The 18,174-nt window shown below is 43.1% G+C and overlaps 1 protein-coding gene across 1 annotated transcript in view; it reads right to left on the bottom strand.

Moving 5' to 3' along the window:
* Nucleotides 1-18,174, bottom strand: part of SPATA7 (spermatogenesis associated 7) — a 68,466-nt gene that overhangs the window by 31,261 nt on the left and 19,031 nt on the right. Inside the window, exon 5 of the mRNA XM_089663111.1 lies at nucleotides 4,458-4,588. Within this exon, the coding sequence (XP_089519237.1) occupies nucleotides 4,458-4,588 (131 nt within the window). The remainder of the gene's footprint in view (nucleotides 1-4,457; nucleotides 4,589-18,174) is intronic.

Here is an 18,174-nt window from a genome sequence, read left to right as displayed (position 1 = left end):
AAAAAATTGAAGAGGCTTCAAGCTTACGGCATTACTCGCTCTCCAGCAGCATATTGAACTGGTGAAAGGCGTAATGCATCCGATAAAAATAACTTACTCATCGCAGATCCAATATATCACCGAGGAGAATATTCCAATGATATTTGTAACTCCAAAGGCGAAAGGAAAGAGCTTTGCTAAGTTCACAGATGACAAAGTTTAAAACTGAACTCCAAGAATTAGGCAAAATCTACCCTTCCAGCAGTGTAATACTTACCTTACATGGCTTTAACCTCCCTAGCGGTCTGATTATGTCAGTATTTCTGTGCTCAAAGCGGTACATCGTTTTCAATGGAAATATGTTGTTTTTTTTATTGTAGGCCTGTAATTCTTAGGAATAACTCACTGAAATCTGTCCGAACAAGAGTCTAGTAAACATCCCGGGGATGATATAATTTGAAACATGAAATTATAAATTATAATATAATAAATACTCCTAAAAAATAATAATGTAATAATAATAAATTTAATTCAATAATATAATCAAACCAAAAACACTGAAATGTGAAATAGAGCGCCAAGTTCGCACATCACTGAGCAAAGTCGCAGAATCGTTTTCAGTGTCTGATGAGGAATTTCCCCCACGAATCATTATCACTTAATTCTGCAAGTGGTTCTGATTTACTATCGCTGTTCTCTAGCCGGTCTAAAACCGATTTTGACCTAAAGGGATGCTTTTTGGACGCCATGGACGTTTCTCAGTTTCCAGGCAGAAAGAACAGTAAAAATGCAGGCAGGGCGCCGGACAAAGCACTCGAGACAAAATGTATGTGAAATTGTTTGATACAGGAATGTTATACTATGTGATTTTAGTGTATTTAGTGAATATCAAATTTTAAAATTTTTGAAATTCCCTCCAGTTCCAACGCTCGCAGGGAACGGAACACGGAAGACGGATGCCGGCATCGACTGGAGGACATGGCTGGGGACGCTACAGGTGGGACATCGCGGGAGCGCAGGAGAAGGTAAGTGCTGGAGGGATCCCAGAGCAATGCTGCAGTGTATTCCCAAGTGTAGCTGGGGGGGGGGGGGTTACCGCTTCTAGTACTGAAACTTTACCCCGAGCTACACCCGGGAATACTGCCAGGGGGGTTAATACACTGCACAAAAAAATGAAAGGAAGACTTTGAAAACCCAGCAGATCTCAATGGGGACAAATCTCCTGCTGGAAATCTATACTGACATGGACGGGGTAATGTGTTAGGAAGGTAAGGACGCCCCATCGTTTGATGGAAATGAAAATGATCGACCTACAGAGGACTGAATTCAAAGACACCCTGAACAGCAAAGTGAAAAAATGATGCAGCAGGTGAGTCCATTGTGCTGAAATGTCATTGCAGCAACTCAGAATGGTCCTCAGTAGTTTGTATGGCCCCCACGTGCTTGTATGCATGCCTGACAACGTCGGGGGAGGCTCCTAATGAGACGATGGATGGTGTCCTGGGGGATTTCCTCCCAGATCTGGACCAGGACATCACTGAGCTCCTGGACAGTCTGAGGTGTAACCTGGCGGCTTTGGATGGACTGAAACATGACATCCCAGAGGTGTTTTATTGGATTTAGGTCAGGAGAGCATGGGGGCCATTCAATAGTATCAATTCCTTCATCCTCCAGGAACTGCCTGCATACTCTCCCCACATGAGGCCGGGCATTGTCGTGCACCAGGAGAAACCCAGGACCCACTGTACCAGGAGGAACCCAGGACCCACTGCACCAGGAGGAACCCAGGACCCACTGAACCAGGAGGAACCCAGGACCCACTGAACCAGGAGGAACCCAGGACCCACTGCACCAGTAGAAACCCAGGACCCACTGCACCAGGAGAAACCCAGGACCCACTGCACCAGGAGAAACCCAAGACCCACTGCACCAGGAGAAACCCAGGACCCACTGCACCAGCGTAGGGTCTGACAATGGGTCCAAGGATTCCATCCCAATACCTAATGGCAGTCAGGGTGCCATTGTCTAGCCTGTAGAGGTCTGTGTGTCCCTCCATGGATATGCCTCCCCAGACCATCACTGATCCACCACCAAAACGGTCATGCTGAACCATGTTACAGGCAGCAGAACGTTCTCCACGGCTTCTCCAGACCCTTTCACATCTGTCACATGTGCTCAGGGTGAACCTGCTCTCATCTGTGAAAAGCACAGGGTGCCAGTGGTAGACCTGCCAATTCTGGGGTTCAATGGCAAATGCCAATCCAGCTCTATGGTGCCGGGCAGTGAGCACAGAGCCCACTAGAGGATGTCGGGCCCTCAGGCCACCCTCATGAAGTCTGTTTCTGATTGTTTGGTCAGAGACATTCACACCAGTGGCCTGCTGGAGGTCATTTTGTAGGGCTCTGGCAGGGCTCATCATGTTCCTCCTTGCACAAAGGAGCAGATACCGGTCCTGCTGACGGGATAAGGACCTCCTATGGCCCTGTTCAGCTCTCCTAGAGTAACTGCCTGTCTCCTGGAATCTCCTCCATGCTCTTGAGACTGTGCTGGCAGACACAGCAAACCTTCTGGCAATGGCACGTATTGATGTACCATCCTGGAGGAGTTGGACTGCCTGTGCAACCTCTGTAGGGTCCAGGTATCACCTCATGCTACCAGCAGTGACACTGACCCTAGCCAAATGCAAAACTAGTAAAAAACAGTCAGAAAAGATGAGTAGAGAAAAAAATGTCAGTGGCCTCCACCTGTAAACCTTTCCTGTTTTGGGGGTTGTCTCATTGTTGCCCATCTAGTGCACCTGCTGTTGATTTCATTAACCCCAAAGCAGCTGAAACTGATTAACAACCCCCTCTGTGACTTACCTGACCAGATCAATATCCCAGGAGTGTCATCGACTTGGTGCTAGACTCGGATTACAAAGTCTTCCTTTCATATTCAATAATTGATCAATGTATTTGTAACTCACACATAATACATTATTTTGAGGTCATGTACATGTGTTTAATAATATATTATTCTAGCACATGGTTGACATATTTGAATTTTTTACACAGATATATTGGGTTGCTAAGTTTTTATATCACTTTTATTTTAATTTAGAGTGCGGTTTTTTGTTTTTTTCTGTTCCGTGTGTTTGGTATCACAAACATTGGTGCTGACAGCTTTTTTTAAATTTGATTTCACCTTAGCGCAGTGATTTCTTGGTTATATATGTGGAGTTGCCCCACCCCACCCCACCCATATTTCCTCTATACCAGCCGCACTCTTCTGGGAAGGCTTTTTTAAAATTTTGGAGGGTGTTTGTGAGAATTTGTGCCCATTTGTTAGCCTTCCAGAACAGGACCTTGGTTCTCAACTAGTGATAAGCAAAAGGATTTTGACATTTTGGAGACAATCTGCTCATTTCAGCAAATGTTCACCATTTGGAAAGATTAATTGAAATCAATGAAGGATAATTCTAAATTCACCTTTGGTGAATTTTTATTCTAAGTTCTTTGGTGATTTTTTAGGGTGCAGTGGAATTTAATATTTAATTGTACCATCCATGAAAAAAAGTTCTGAAAATATTCCAACTGTACAGGCTTACAAGTTTAGGACGCTGAAATAATCCTTTGTTGCTCTACAACTTGTTGTGGCTGGGACTGCACTGTGCTTTGTATGAGTCCCTCTGCAGCGGCCTGACCACGCCCCCATCTCAAATCAGAGCTAGAGCTCTCCAATGAGCAGGAAGCATACACTTTGCTGATTGGCTCAACAGGGGGTGTGTCAGACCGCTACAACAAGATCACCTGTCATTCAACCTGAAAGGCTGAGGACATCTAGGGGTGGAGAGGAAGTATTGCAGGTGACAACAGTGGCTTGTAGGTGAATAGGGTAGCAAAAGCACCCCACTCAGGGGCGTCCCTTGGGTTGGTGTCACTTGGTGACACCCCCTCTGACAATCCCCACAGAATGGATCGGATCTGCGGATTCAGCATAATGGATCAGAGTCCGATCCATTATGCTCCCCAATCCGCAGATCCGATCCATCTTGTGGGGATCGTTGGCATGCAACCTATATGGGGTGACACCGGACCCGCTCCACGAAGAGGTAACTTGTAAAACAAGCCGGCGATCCCCACAGGATGCATCGGATCTGCGGATTGGGGAGCATAATGGATCGGACTCTGATCCATTATGCTCGATCCGCAGATCCAATTCATCCTGTGGGGATCGTTGGCTTGCTTTACAACTAACCTTTTTGTGGAGCGGGTCCGGTGTCACCCGGTGCGGTGTGCACCCCCCGCACCTGCCTAGGGACGCCCCTGACCCTACTGTTAAGTGCCGAGCAGCAGAATTTTAAAAAATAAAAATAAATAAAATGTAATACATTTTCACTGCAACTGCTGATTAGCGAAATGAAGTAAAGATTTTTTTAAATAAATAATTAAAAGAAAACATCCATTTATAATGTAAAACATTGTTGACCAAAATCTCACCTTTTGCTGTAAGGCGGAGTCCAAGCTCTCCCGAGAGTTGGGGCGCGATGATGAGGCTCTGGAAGATGAAGAGTCGCGCTCTATGCGGGTCACCACCGTTTTCAGTCTCTCCCGCCTCTGCTGGTCATTGTCTTCAGGAAAGAAAAAAAAAATGAAATGATTTGGGTGGTGCTACAGCTACTCTATCAAGTCAAAATCCACTTTTCACGGATCTTCTCACAGCAGAGTGCAATATAATTGTCTGTTATGGGCTGCTGCACTTTAAACTCATTCCGTTCTATTGGCTGCCAAGCTGTGCATATTGCATGATGGGATGCCGCGGGGAGGGTGAGGCGGAGCTCTGCTTCCAGGTTTGAGGGTTTGAGGGCTCCTGGCACACTCAGGAAATTATTTTCAATATCCAAAGGTAAGCCTTGGCCAATTTTGGTGCTTAGTCCTAAAAAAATCTGTAACCTTTGCAGCTCTACCACAATGTGCCCCCCCCTCCCCCCCCCCAAAAAAAAATAGGCTGTGGCCTCCACTAACAAATCCAAAGAAAATAGGCAAAAAGGGAACCGGATGGTTGTCTTAAGAGTCCATTATCATTTACTGGGCGTACCCCTGAAGATGTGCTATTGCACGAAACACGTTTGGTGGAGCCTCATTGCTGACGTCACGCCGCTCCTACTGAGGAGCGGCGGCCATCTTGGATCACAAAGACCTGCCCCAATGGATGGATGGATGGAGCCGCAGGATTAAAGATCCGGAGCTGTCAGTAGACCACTACCCCCAGATGTGTGATATTAACAAATGAGCATTATTATTTTCTGTCTGGTGAGTGTACATCCGTCCCCAGTGGTGGATTCCTTTCATGAATTTCTGCACATCCTCTCTTTATGAATTATAGCATCTTTGCACTTGGAATAATTACTCTTCCATAAAGGACATTAGCAGTGTTTACTGCCTGTTGAATTACATAGAGCAGGGGTGGGCAACTATGGCCATCCAGCTGTTGGTGAACTACAAGTCCCATCATTCCTCTGCCTTTGGGAGTCATGCTTGTAACTGTCAGTTTTGAAATGCCTCATGGGACTTGTAGTTCTACAACAGCTGGAGGGTCACAGTTGCCCACCCCTGACATATAGTATTGTCACGGATGCATATTGATTATTATTATTATACAGGATTTATATAGCGCCGACAGTTTGCTCAGCGCTTTACATTATAATGGGAGACAGTACAAGAGACAGTACAGTAACAATACGATTCAATACACGAGGGGTTCGAGGGCCCTGCTCCTTGGAGCTTACAATCTAGGAGGGAGGGGATAGTGGTACAGGAGGAAATAGCTGTGGGGGATGGAGTGGTTGGAAGAGTGGAGGAGATCGGCAATTAGCTGAGGGCGGGGTAGGCTTCCCTGAAGATATAGGTTTTTAGAGTGCGCCTAAAGGTGAGCAGAGTAGGTGATAGTCTGATGGATTGGGGTAGGGAGTTCCAGAGGATGGGGGAAGCCCTGGAGAACTCCTGGAGACAAACATGGGAGGAGACAAGGGAGCTAGAGAGTAGGAGGTCTTGTGAGGAGCGGAGAGTATGGTTTGGGTGATATTTGGAGACAAGATCGGTGATGTAATTGGGGGCAGAGTTATGAATGGCTTTGTACATCAGTGTTAGCGTTTTGAATTTTATCTGTTGGGCAACTGGAAGCCAGTGGAGGGATTGGCAGAGAGGGATGGAGGACACTGAGTGGAGGCCAGTGGAGGGATTGGCAGAGAGGGATGGAGGACACTGAGTGGAGGCCAGTGGAGGGATTGGCAGAGAGGGATGGAGGACACTGAGTGGAGGCCAGTGGAGGGATTGGCAGAGAGGGATGGAGGACACTGAGTGGAGGCCAGTGGAGGGATTGGTAGAGAGGGGTGGAGGACACTGAATGGAGGCTAGTGGAGGGATTGGCAGAGAGGGGTGGAGGACACTGAATGAAGACCAGTGGAGGGATTGGCAGAAAGGGGTGGAGGACACTGAATGGAGACCAGTGAAGGGATTGGCAGAAAGGGGTGGAGGACACTGAATGGAGACCAGTGAAGGGATTGGCAGAGAGGGATGGAGGACACTGAATGGAGACCAGTGGAGGGATTGGCAGAGAGGGGTGGAGGACACGGGAGGAGACCAGTGGAGGGATTGGCAGAGAGGGGTGGAGGACACTGGAGACCAGTGGAGGGATTGTCAGAGAGGGGTGGCAGATACAGAACGGTTAGTAAGGTGGATGAGTCTCGCAGCAGCATTCATGATAGACTGAAGAGGGGATAGCCTGCGGTGAGGTAGGCCAGTGAGGAGGGAGTTACAATAGTCAAGGCGTGAAATAATAAGGGAGTGAATAAGTTGCTTAGTGGTTTCCGGGGTTAGGAACGGTCGTATCTTGGAGATGTTGCGGAGGTGAAGTCTACATGAGTTTGTCAGCGATTGGACATATTGATGGACACGACTGCACCTTTGACGAACTTCTCTGCACTTTATTGATATATGTTTTTCATGTTACATGCGTTTATAGCGCTGCACTTATACCTTCAAAGCATTATCATTTATTGTTGATAAAATAGAGACAACAGAAATATATAACGTGGCCAATGAGTTTTTGGGCCAAGCAACCCCCTTCATCAGGACTTGGATGAAAAATGTAAAATCTCCCATTTTTTTTAGGATTTTAAATGATAAAGCTCCTTGAAAGTGTTTTGTATAAAATAAAGAGCGTTACTGGTCAAAATGGATGTGAAGTTTGTGTAGGGTTTGTCCCAAAACAAGCTTCCCAAAAACACGTCCATTTCCCCCTGATATAGGGGGTATGTTTGGTCCCGAAATGCATTGGTTATATGGTTGGTAAGGTTCAATAAAGACACCAGTCCATCCAGTTCAACCTGTGTTGGTGTGTACATGTGTGTCAATAACAGTTCCCATATCCCTGTATACTGCGTTCTCCAAGATGCCCATCTAAGAGCTTTTTTAAACTGTCGACACTTTCCGCCAACATTACCGATTGTGAAAGAGTGTTTCATATCCTTTCTGCTCTGACAGTAAAGAACCTTCTATGCCAGGGGTGTCAAAGTGGCAGCCCTCCAGCTGTTGCGAAACTAAAAGTCCAATCATGCCTCTACCTTTGGGAGCCATGCTTGTAACTGTTAATCTTGCAATGCCTCATGGGACTTGTAGTTTGGCAACAGCTGGAGGGCCGCCAGCTTGACACCCATGCTCTACACAGTTTAGGGTTAAAATGGTTCTCCTCCAACTTCAAGCTCTCCGATACTGAATAATTTCCTCCCTATGCTAGAATCACCATTGAGGGATTTGTATATCACCATAATATCTCCTCTCACATGCCTCTTCTTCAGGGAGAATACGTTTATTGCTTGGAGTCATTCCTCATCACAGAGGTCCTCCAGTCCCCTTATTGGTCACCTTACATCTTCCAGTTGTCTCAGTTTTAGCAATAATAAATGATGATGGATTGTGAAGACCACTTTTTTGTCTACTTCTGTTTGTTCGCCACCAGACAGTACAATGCCAAGGGGTCCTTAACCCCTTCACGCTGACGTCACACGCGGGGCCGCATATTTGCGTACCTGTCTTCCTGCTGGGAGCATGCCGCACAGCCTGCTCCTAGCACAAAGACCAGGGTGTCACTGAGGGCTCCAGGTCCTGTTCTAACGATCGAGACCCGAGACTCCCAATTCCAGGTCACATGATTGCTGTGATAGCCTCTGATTGGATGTCACAGTGATCAGTCACTGTATAGCCCCCCCCCTTGTTTTTTTTTTTGCTCTATGAATGGAGGATAGAGATGCATTGTATCTCTCTAACTCCTGGCATAGAGAAAAAAAAAAAAAAAGATAAATAAATATTAAAAAATAAAATAAAAATTAAAGAAAAATTACCTAGATTAAGGTTTGATCTAATTCAGTGCCAGGGTAAGTGTGTGGGACAAGGTCAGGGTCAAAAGGTCAGGATTTTTTTTTTTTTAATTGGTATCGGTGTCAGTGTGTTTTAGGTAAAAAAAAAAAAACAAAAAAAAAAAAAAAACTGGGCTGTACTACGGGTACAAAAAACAAATAACATGCACATATATGGTATCGCTGCGATCGTCAAGAACTGGAAAATTTATTTTGGGTTGTTCTTTGGTGGTAGGTTATGGTAGTACCAAGAAACACAGCTAAATTTAGAAAAAATATTTTTTTTACTATTTTGGGCCAGTTTTTCTTTGATAATAAAGAAAAAAATCAGGAGATATCCATTACCATTTACCACTAAATGAAAGCCCAATTTGTCCTGAAAAAAACACGGTATAATCCACCTGGATGTACGAAGTAGTTGTGATGGTATGGACGGTTTTACGAACACATGTCAACGTTGTAAAATTGTGCTTAGGCATATAGATTTGTTTTACCCTTAGGCGTGAAGGGGTTAATGGCCATGAAACATTGCATTGTATGGTGGTGAATAATTGTTCAATCTATATACACTCACCGCCCACTTTATTAGGTACACCTGTTCATTTGTTTGAGAACACAAACTGCTAATCAGCCAATCACATTGCAGCAACTTAATGCATTTGGGATTGTAGACATGGTGAAGACGACTTGCTAAAGTTCAAACCGAGCATCAGAATGGGGAAGAAAGGGGATTTAAGTGACTTTGAACGTGGCATGTTTGTTGGTGCCAGACGGGCTGGTCTGAGTATTTCAAAAAACTGCTGATCTACTGGCATTTTCACGCACAACCATCTCTAAGGTGCACAGAGAATGGTCTGAAAAAGAGAATATATCCAGTGAGTGGCAGTTGTATGGAGGAAAATGCCTTCAGGTCAGAGGAGAATGGGCAGACTGGTTCGAGATGATAGAAAGGCAACAGTAACTCAATATGACCAAACTCTCTAAGGAATGTTTACAACACTTTGTCGAATCTATGCCATGAAGAATTCAGGCAGATCTGAGGGCAAAAGGGGGTCCAACCTGGTACTACCAAGGTGCACCTAACAAAGTGGCCGATGATTGTATCTCCACACTGGTATGCTGCAGATACCGAGCATTTTGGATTACAGGCTTGGCTGGAGGTATCCTCTAATAATGGAAGTAGTATCCCAGTACTTAAAGAGTCAACAGAAGACACAAAGAACATGATAAAACCCGGGAACACAATATTTATTCCTAAACAACATGATAAAACCCGGGAACACCATATTTATTCCTAAAGAACATGAGAAAACCTGAGAACACAATAATTATTCCTAAAGAACATGATAAAACCCGAGAACACAATATTTATTCCTAAAGAACATGATAAAACCCGGGAACACAATATTTATTCCTAAAGAACATGATAAAACCCGGGAACACAATATTTATTCCTAAAGAACATGATAAAACCCGGGAACACAAGATTTATTCCTAAACAACATGATAAAACTTAAGAACACAATATTTATTCCTAAAGAACATGATAAAACCCGGGAACACAATATTTATTCCTAAAGAACATGATAAAACCCGGGAACACAATAATTATTCCTAAAGAACATGATAAAACCCGAGAACTCAATATTTATTCCTAAACAACATGATAAAACCCGGGAACACAATATTTATTCCTAAAGAACATGATAAAACCCGGGAACACAATATTTATTCCTAAAGAACATGATAAAACCCGAGAACACAATATTTATTCCTAAACAACATGATAAAACCCGGGAACACAATATTTATTCCTAAAGAACATGATAAAACCCGGGAACACAATATTTATTCCTAAAGAACATGATAAAACCCGAGAACACAATATTTATTCCTAAAGAACATGATAAAACCTGGGAACACAATATTTATTCCTAAAGAACATGATAAAACCCGGGAACACAATATTTATTCCTAAAGAACATGATCAAACTTAAGAACACAATATTTATTCCATCTCTTAATACTGAAGTTATAACCACACTGAGGTAGCGGTCCCTCGGCTCGGCATAGGCGTCGTATCGTGATGGAAGTAGAATTCTCAGATGAACACCAAACATTGAGTGTTTGTTCTGACTGCAAATCTTAGATGATTCATGTTGTGAATCATCACAAAACAGGACTATGAATGCCTCCCGGACAACCAGATCAAAGCCCGAGATATTACCGAGGAAACAAAAGAGAAAAAAGCATAAAGGCTCTATGAGTACGAGACATATCCTCATAAATATCAGTGCTGGAACTTGTACAGTTTTATCAGTAGATCAGGTTAAAATCATAAAAGGCTGGAGCGTGGTGCAGTCCTATGTCTACCGAATTCTCAGGAATCCCGGACACCTGGAAATGGTGGTGGTTGAATATCTTTTTATTTGCACAATTAAGGAGTAAAATATTCTAAACATTGCAAATTTAAGAACAGGTTGGAAAGGATTTTAATATGAAACTTGTTTGGCGCCACTGATTCAGTTGACCAACCGCTCCTTCTCAAAAAACTCTACTCCCTTGGCATCTGACACTCTGCAGTCTCCTGGTTTTCTCTCTACCTATCTAAGGGCACCTTCAGTGTCACCTTTAACTCTACCTCCTCCTCCTTCTCTCTTCCTCTTTCCATAAGGGTCCCCAAAGACTCTCTTCTTAGACCCCTTCTATTCTCCATCTATGCCTCCTCCCTTGGACAGCTGACAATTTCCCAGGGCCTCCAATACCAGCTCTATGCCAATGACACCCAAAGCTCGCTACTCCTCTGCCCAAGGCGTCAGTCTCCTCGCACATCACTAATCTAATAACTGATATACTGTATGAATACAGGTGTCACACCACGTCCTCAAACCCAATCTTTCCAAAACTGAGATATTTCCCACCTCTGTCCCATGCCCACTTTTTCGACTTTGAGATCAACAGCACAGCTATCAGTTCTGCTGATCATGCCAGGGTAGTTGGTCTAATCCTGGACCCTGGTCTCTCCTTTTGGCACCACATCCAAACACTGTCTAAATCCTACCTTCAAACCCGCAACATTTCTAATATTTGCCCTTTCCTAAAACACCACCAAGCTACTAATTCACTCGTTATCTCTTGCATCAACTATTGCAACTCCCTGCTTGGTGGCCAGCTATCCCCTCTTTAGTCTACCATAAATGCGGCTGCCAGACTTACCTTACCAACCACTCAGTGACTGCCACCCCTCTCTGCCAATCTCTCCACTGACTTCTGCTCGCCCAATGAAAAAAAATTTAAAATCTCAATAACACATAGCCATCCACTTCTCTGCCCTGAGCTACATCACCAGCCTCATCATATAATATCACTCAACCTGTCCAAGACCTCCTGCTCTCTAGCTTCTTTGTCACCTCCTCCCATGCTCCCCTCTGGGACTTCTCCAGAGTCTCCAATTCTCTGGAATGCTCTTCCCCAATTACTGTCCCAAGACCTCCTGTTCTCCAGCTCCATCATCACCTACTCCCATACATACCTTCAAGACTTCTCCAGAGCATTTTCCATCATCTGAAATGCTCCACCCTAATCGAAGACCTCCCGCTTTCTAGCTGCATTTTCACCTTCTCCGTTCACGCCTTTAGGACTAGTCTAGAGTCTCTCCCATCCTCTGGAATGCTCCACCCAAATTACTGTCCCAAGACCTCCTGTTCTCTAGCTCCCTTGTCACCCTCTCCTATGCTTGCCTTTAGGACTAGTCTAGAGTCTCTCCCATCCTCTGGAATGCTCCACCCAAATTACTGTCCCAAGATCTCCTGCTCCCTAGTTCCCTTTTCACCTTTTTCTGTGCTCACCTTCAGGACGCCTTAGCCTCTCCATTCCTCTGAATACTCTACCTCAGTTACTGTCCCAAAACCTCCTGCTCTCTAGCTCCCTTTTCACCTTTTTCTATGCTCATCTTCAGGACTCCTCCAGGGCCTCTCCAATTCTCTGGAACGCTCTTCCCCAATTACTGTCCCAAGACTTCCTGTTCTCCAGCTCCCTCATCACCTACTCCCATACTCACCTTCAAGACTTCTCCAGCGCCATTCCCATCATCTGGAATGCTCCACCCTAATAGAAGACCTCCTGCTTTCTAGCTGCATTTTCACCTTCTCCGTTCACAGCCTCTCTCATTCTTTGGAATGCCCTACTCCAATTACTGTCCCAAGACCTCCTGCTCTCCAGCTCCCTCCTCACCTCCTCCTATGCTTGCCTTTAGGACTAGTTTAGAGTCTCTCCCATCCTCTGGAATGCTCCACCCAAATTAGTGTTCCAAGATCTCCTTCTCCCTAGTTCCCTTTTCACCTTTTTCTGTGCTCACCTTCAGGACTCCGCCTGAGCCTCTCCATTCCTCTGAACACTCTACCTCAGTTACTGTCCCAACACCTTCTGCTCTCTAGTTCCGTTTTCACCTTCTCCTATGCTCATCTTCAGGACTCCTCCAGGGCCTTTCCCATCCTCTGGAATGCCCTACAACAATTACTGTCCCTATACCTCCTGCTCTCCAGATCCTTCGTCACCTTCTCCCATGCTTGCCTTTGGGACTTCTCTAGAGCCTCTCCCATCCTCTGGAACTCCCTACCCCAATCTGTCCAGGTATCTCCTAGTCTGCCCACCTTAAGGCGACCCCTGAAAACTCAGCTCTTTTAAGCCTTCATGATCAGGGCCCTCTGAATGCTCTTGACTTGAATTTTATTGTAACTGTACTGTCCCCCTTTATATCATAGAAGCACTATGGAAACTGTTGGTGCCACATAAATCCTGTATAATAATATTGTTAATATATTGGCTGTGGCTTTTTATAAGGCTTTCTATGAGTGCATCTCTACATGTTTATCACAGTACATAAGCATTTTCTATATTGATGTTTATTATAAATTACATATTTGTATAATTGTAGATTTCTACCTTCTGAATTCTCCTGAAGAAGTGGACGCTTCGTGAAACGTGTTGAGAATCTATTGTAGTCCCATCATTGATCAACAGAGGATTTCTGTTGTATCGATGGTCATCTTTTGTAAATGAAGGGGTTCCCGGGGGGGTATGAAGGAACATAAGACTGTAACATTCTCCAATGTTTTTTTATATGATTCGCTAATAAAATTGTACAAAATTTAGCACTGATTTTATCACGCATGGTGGTACACCTATAAAAGGGGGGGTACTCATACAATCCATGCATTAAAGTGGTTGCAAACCCTTACATGTGCTCAATAAAGTGGCTTGCCTCAGCTGATGCACAGAGATAAAACAAATCCTCCTACATAAGTTGTACCTGTTTATCTGTAGACGTCTCTTCTCTACAGCCCTTTAAAGTCTTGAATTCATACAGCTTGTTTGAGATTTCAGAAAGCAAAGGGCAGGGAGCTGAGGTTACACTCTGAAGAGCTCAGTGAGAAGAGCTCTGGGAGCTGATTGGAGGAAAGGACACCCCCCTCCACACAGGAACAGTGCTGAAACTGTCAATCACAGGCTGTGTGCTGGAGATCACTTCCCCGTCACCTTTTATGCTAGGATTGCAATGATACTGTTTTTTTTTAGCGGTGCGTACCAATAATTGCACTCAAGTATTAGCCAATACCAATTACCGATATCTTTGTGGCGCCATTTGAGCCCATACAAAATGAATGGGATCAAATCGCACTGTGAAAAATCACATGTGATTCGATCAGGAACGCGGTGCGATTCCTATCCAAATTACATGTGGTTTCCCTGCAGGTGCAGTGCAATTTGCAGTGCGATTTGAGCCCATTAATTTCATATGGCTCAAATCGTACCACAAAGGTATCGGAGCATTTAGATGAGTACAAGTACTTGCGCAAATGCTCAGTATCGGCATCGACACTGATACTGGTATCAGTGCAACCCTACTTATTTCTCTCGGCGTCAGGAAAATTTGTCAGAAGTGACTCATGCTGATAGCAGAGGAACAAGGCAGCAGACAGAAATGGCACTTAGTGCTCTGGACTGAGACAAGTACACACTATAGAGGGATGTGCTTTGTTCATTTTTCATGTCCGAGGTTTACAACCACTTTATTAAATTCTTTGTAATGACGGATATTACTGAATCAGTTACCGGACACCACCAATAACCAGAAATCTGCATTACTGTGTGGAGGCGTAGTGAATATGCCCCAAACTGCTTTCCATGAACATAATGGAACACTTTAGCAGAAGTGGGGCGTGGAGGTCAATAAATGTTCCTGCTGGTGCAGGAGGACAAAAACCTTTTTAGTTAACCACCTCCTGTCCGGCCGTTGTATATAAACGGCCGGACGGTGGCAGTGCAGGGTCAGGTGGCCGTTTATAAACGGCCTCCCCGCACCCTGCTTGTGAGCGCTCCCTGGGATCCGGTGCCCGCTGTGTCCAGAGGACACAGTGAAACACCGATTGTTGGACGGCACCTCGTACATTGGCCAATCAGTGATCACATGCATAGTAAGCAAGATGTCACTTCTGACATCATTGCTTACTGCGTGTGAAATCTGTGAATGATCACAGAGGTCACATGGTACAGGGCTATTCACAACAGCCTTGTACCATGTGACAAGCTGTGACCAATCACAGCTCACACAGTAGTTCTCAATGGCTGCAAAAATGCAGCCAGAGAGAAGCCGGAGAGGATAAATGATTGCTTTTACAGCCTTTATGGGTGTAAAAAAATAAATAAATCTTCATCACCTCCCCACAAGTAGTACAGTGTCACCATGGTGACACTGTACTGCTAGGGTGACAGTATGTAAAGAAAAAAAACAAATAATATAAAAAAATTAAATAAAAATGTAAAAAAAGATGTTTAAAAATTATAATTTTTGGTTATAAACTAATTTGGGTTATTTGGAATTTTACTAAAAAGATAACGGAATAAATTTTGGCCAAGATTTATGATGAAATATTATTTATTTGCAACATTTAAAAAAAAAAAACACTTTTTTTTTAAAATTTTGAACTTTTTCATTTATATAGCAAAAAAATAAAAATCCCAGTGCTGAATAAATACCACCAAAATAAAGCTTTATCTGTCTCAAAAAAATTCATATGGGTACAGTGTTGCATGACCGCGCAATTGTCATTCAAAGTGTGATAGCACTGAAAGCTGAAAATTGGCCTGGGCAGGAAGGGGGTGAAAGTGTCCGGACTGGAAGGGGGGGGGGGGGGAGGTGTCTGGACTGGAAGTGGTTAAGCAAACAGTGGAATTCACACCTCCCCTGAGAAGGACAAATCAGGAGTTTACTAAATCAGTTCTAATTACATTGGGGTTCCATTAGCAGCCCGTAAAGTGCAATGCAGGTCAATGCATATCTGTAAATGCATGTATTTAAAGTACACCAGTACATCTGTGAAAATCCATTTGATGTAAACAAGGCTGATGGGGAATATAGAAGCCGCCGGGTTTTAGTCCAGCCCCACCTCCTACCATTATTATAGGCAAAAGCAAAAAATGACATTTAGGCCTCATGCACATGGGGCGAGGGAGGTTTATGGGGGGGTTGGTTGCAATGCGCCTCTGAACGCCTTTTCTCCAGGCAGGAAAAAAAAAAAAAAAAAACACACCCAAAGCCGCGTTTTGTAAATACATTTAGGCGCCTCAAGTGTTGGGGAGTTCATTCATTCCATTGGCCAGAATATTAATTTATTAATATAATAATATATTGGAATGAAGGAACGCTCATGTTACAAATGCATAAAACCGCACACAGCTATCCTTCACAGATCTTATTATTATTATTATTAATATACAGGATTTATATTATTATTATTATACAGGATTTATATTATTACTAGACAGGATTTATATTATTATTTTTAGACAGGATTTATATTATTATACAGGATTTATATTATTACTAGACAGGATTTATATTATTATTTTTAGACAGGATTTATATTATTATTATTATACAGGATTTATATTATTATTATTATTATACACGATTTAATTTTTTATTATTATACAGGATTTATATTATTATTTTTAGACAGGATTTATATTATTATTATTATACAGGATTTATATTATTATTAGACAGGATTTATATTATTATTATTAGACAGGATTTATATTATTATACAGGATTTATATTATTATTAGACAGGATTTATATTATTATTATTAGACAGGATTTATATTATTATTATTATTAGACAGGATTTATATTATTATTATACAGGATTTAATTATTATTATTATACAGGATTTATATTATTATTATTCAGGATTTATATTATTATTATTATTATACAGGATTTATATATTATTATTATACAGGATTTATATATTATTATTATTATACAGGATTTATATCGCGCCAACAGTTTGCTCAGCGCTTTACAATATAAAGGGAGACAATACAGCAACAGTACAGTTCAATACAAGAGGGATAGGAGGGCCCTGATCCTGGGAGCTTACAATCTAGGAGATTGTCACCAGAATCTTCACAATCTTCTTTTTTTTATGGTTGAACTGGGATGGGCTTTTGTCTTTTTTCAGCCAGACTAACTATGGTGTCCTTTTATGAAACAGAGATCAGTGGCGATCCTGAGGATCGTTGCTGGTCTCCGATCATTAGTGGTTTAGGAAGCAGAGATGATCAATGGAGAACATGTTCTCCTCTGATCATCTCAGCACACAGACGGCCAGTTTATGTCAGCCCTTCACTGGAGATCTGTGTTTTCCGTCCAGATTCTCCAGCCCAGAGCTGGAGAATCGGGGGAACTGCAAACGACGCAGCTGTAATTTACCGATGCTTAGTAAACGGCGTTTGACCGATCTCTTACTGTAATCTCACGAGATTATAGTGACAGCAGCCGTTTTCTAGCGTTTAAAGTGTTTGTAGACCGCTTCTCTCTTCATTCAGAGAAGTGATCTACACCGCTTCATAAAAAGGCATTCAGAGGACAACTCTCTCCACTGAGAATGCCGGAGAACTGAGCAGCGATCATTTACTGCTGCATGATAAAAGGACACCTATGTAACTTTTGGTTGTCGCAAGCGCTCAGTCAATAGTGTGCAGCGGAAAGGTTTCTTCACAGTAAGAGCTGTGAAAATATAGAATAGACTCCCTCAAGAGTTGGCTGTGGCCAGCTCAGTGGATTGCTGTAGGAAAGTCCTGGATTGTTTCTTGGATACACAGAATATAACTGGATATAACATTTATAGGGAAAGTTGATCCAGGGAATATCCGATTGGCTCTCGGGGGATCAGGAAGGAAATATTTTCCCTGCAGGAGCAAATTGGATCGTGCTTTGCTGGGTTTTTTTGCCTTCCTCTGGATCAACTGTGGGTGTAGGATTATAACTTTTTTTTCCTTTTTTCTATGGCTGAACTGGATGGACTTTTGTCTTTTTTTCAGCCAAACTATGTAACTTAAGTCTTTTGGTTGTCGCAAGTGATCAAACTCAATAGTGTGCAGCGGAAAGGTTTCTTCACAGTGAGAACTGTGAAAATATGGAATAGACTTCCTCAAGAGTTGGTTCTGGCCAGCTCAGTGGATTGCTTTACAAAAAGTCCTGGATTCTTTCTTGAATACACAGAATATAACATTTATAGGTAAAGCTGATCCAGGAAATATCCGATTGCCTCTCGGGGGATCAGGAAGGAATTTGTTTCCCCTGCAGGAGCAAATTGGATCATGCCTTTTTTTTTTTTTTATAGATCAGTTTCTAATGGTGTCTATTAGAAGCCACTCAAAAGACACCATTAGACTAACATCATTGCGCCAATGTGTTCAAACCATGTACATAAGAGTTGGGTGCTGCTAT

This window comes from Staurois parvus, unplaced genomic scaffold, assembly GCF_062004578.1.
Source record: "Staurois parvus isolate SC_StPar_1 unplaced genomic scaffold, SC_StPar_1.0 ptg001627l, whole genome shotgun sequence".
NCBI lineage: Eukaryota > Metazoa > Chordata > Amphibia > Anura > Ranidae > Staurois > Staurois parvus.
Note: the sequence above shows the minus strand (reverse complement) of the source record. Positions and strands in the feature narration are given on the sequence as shown.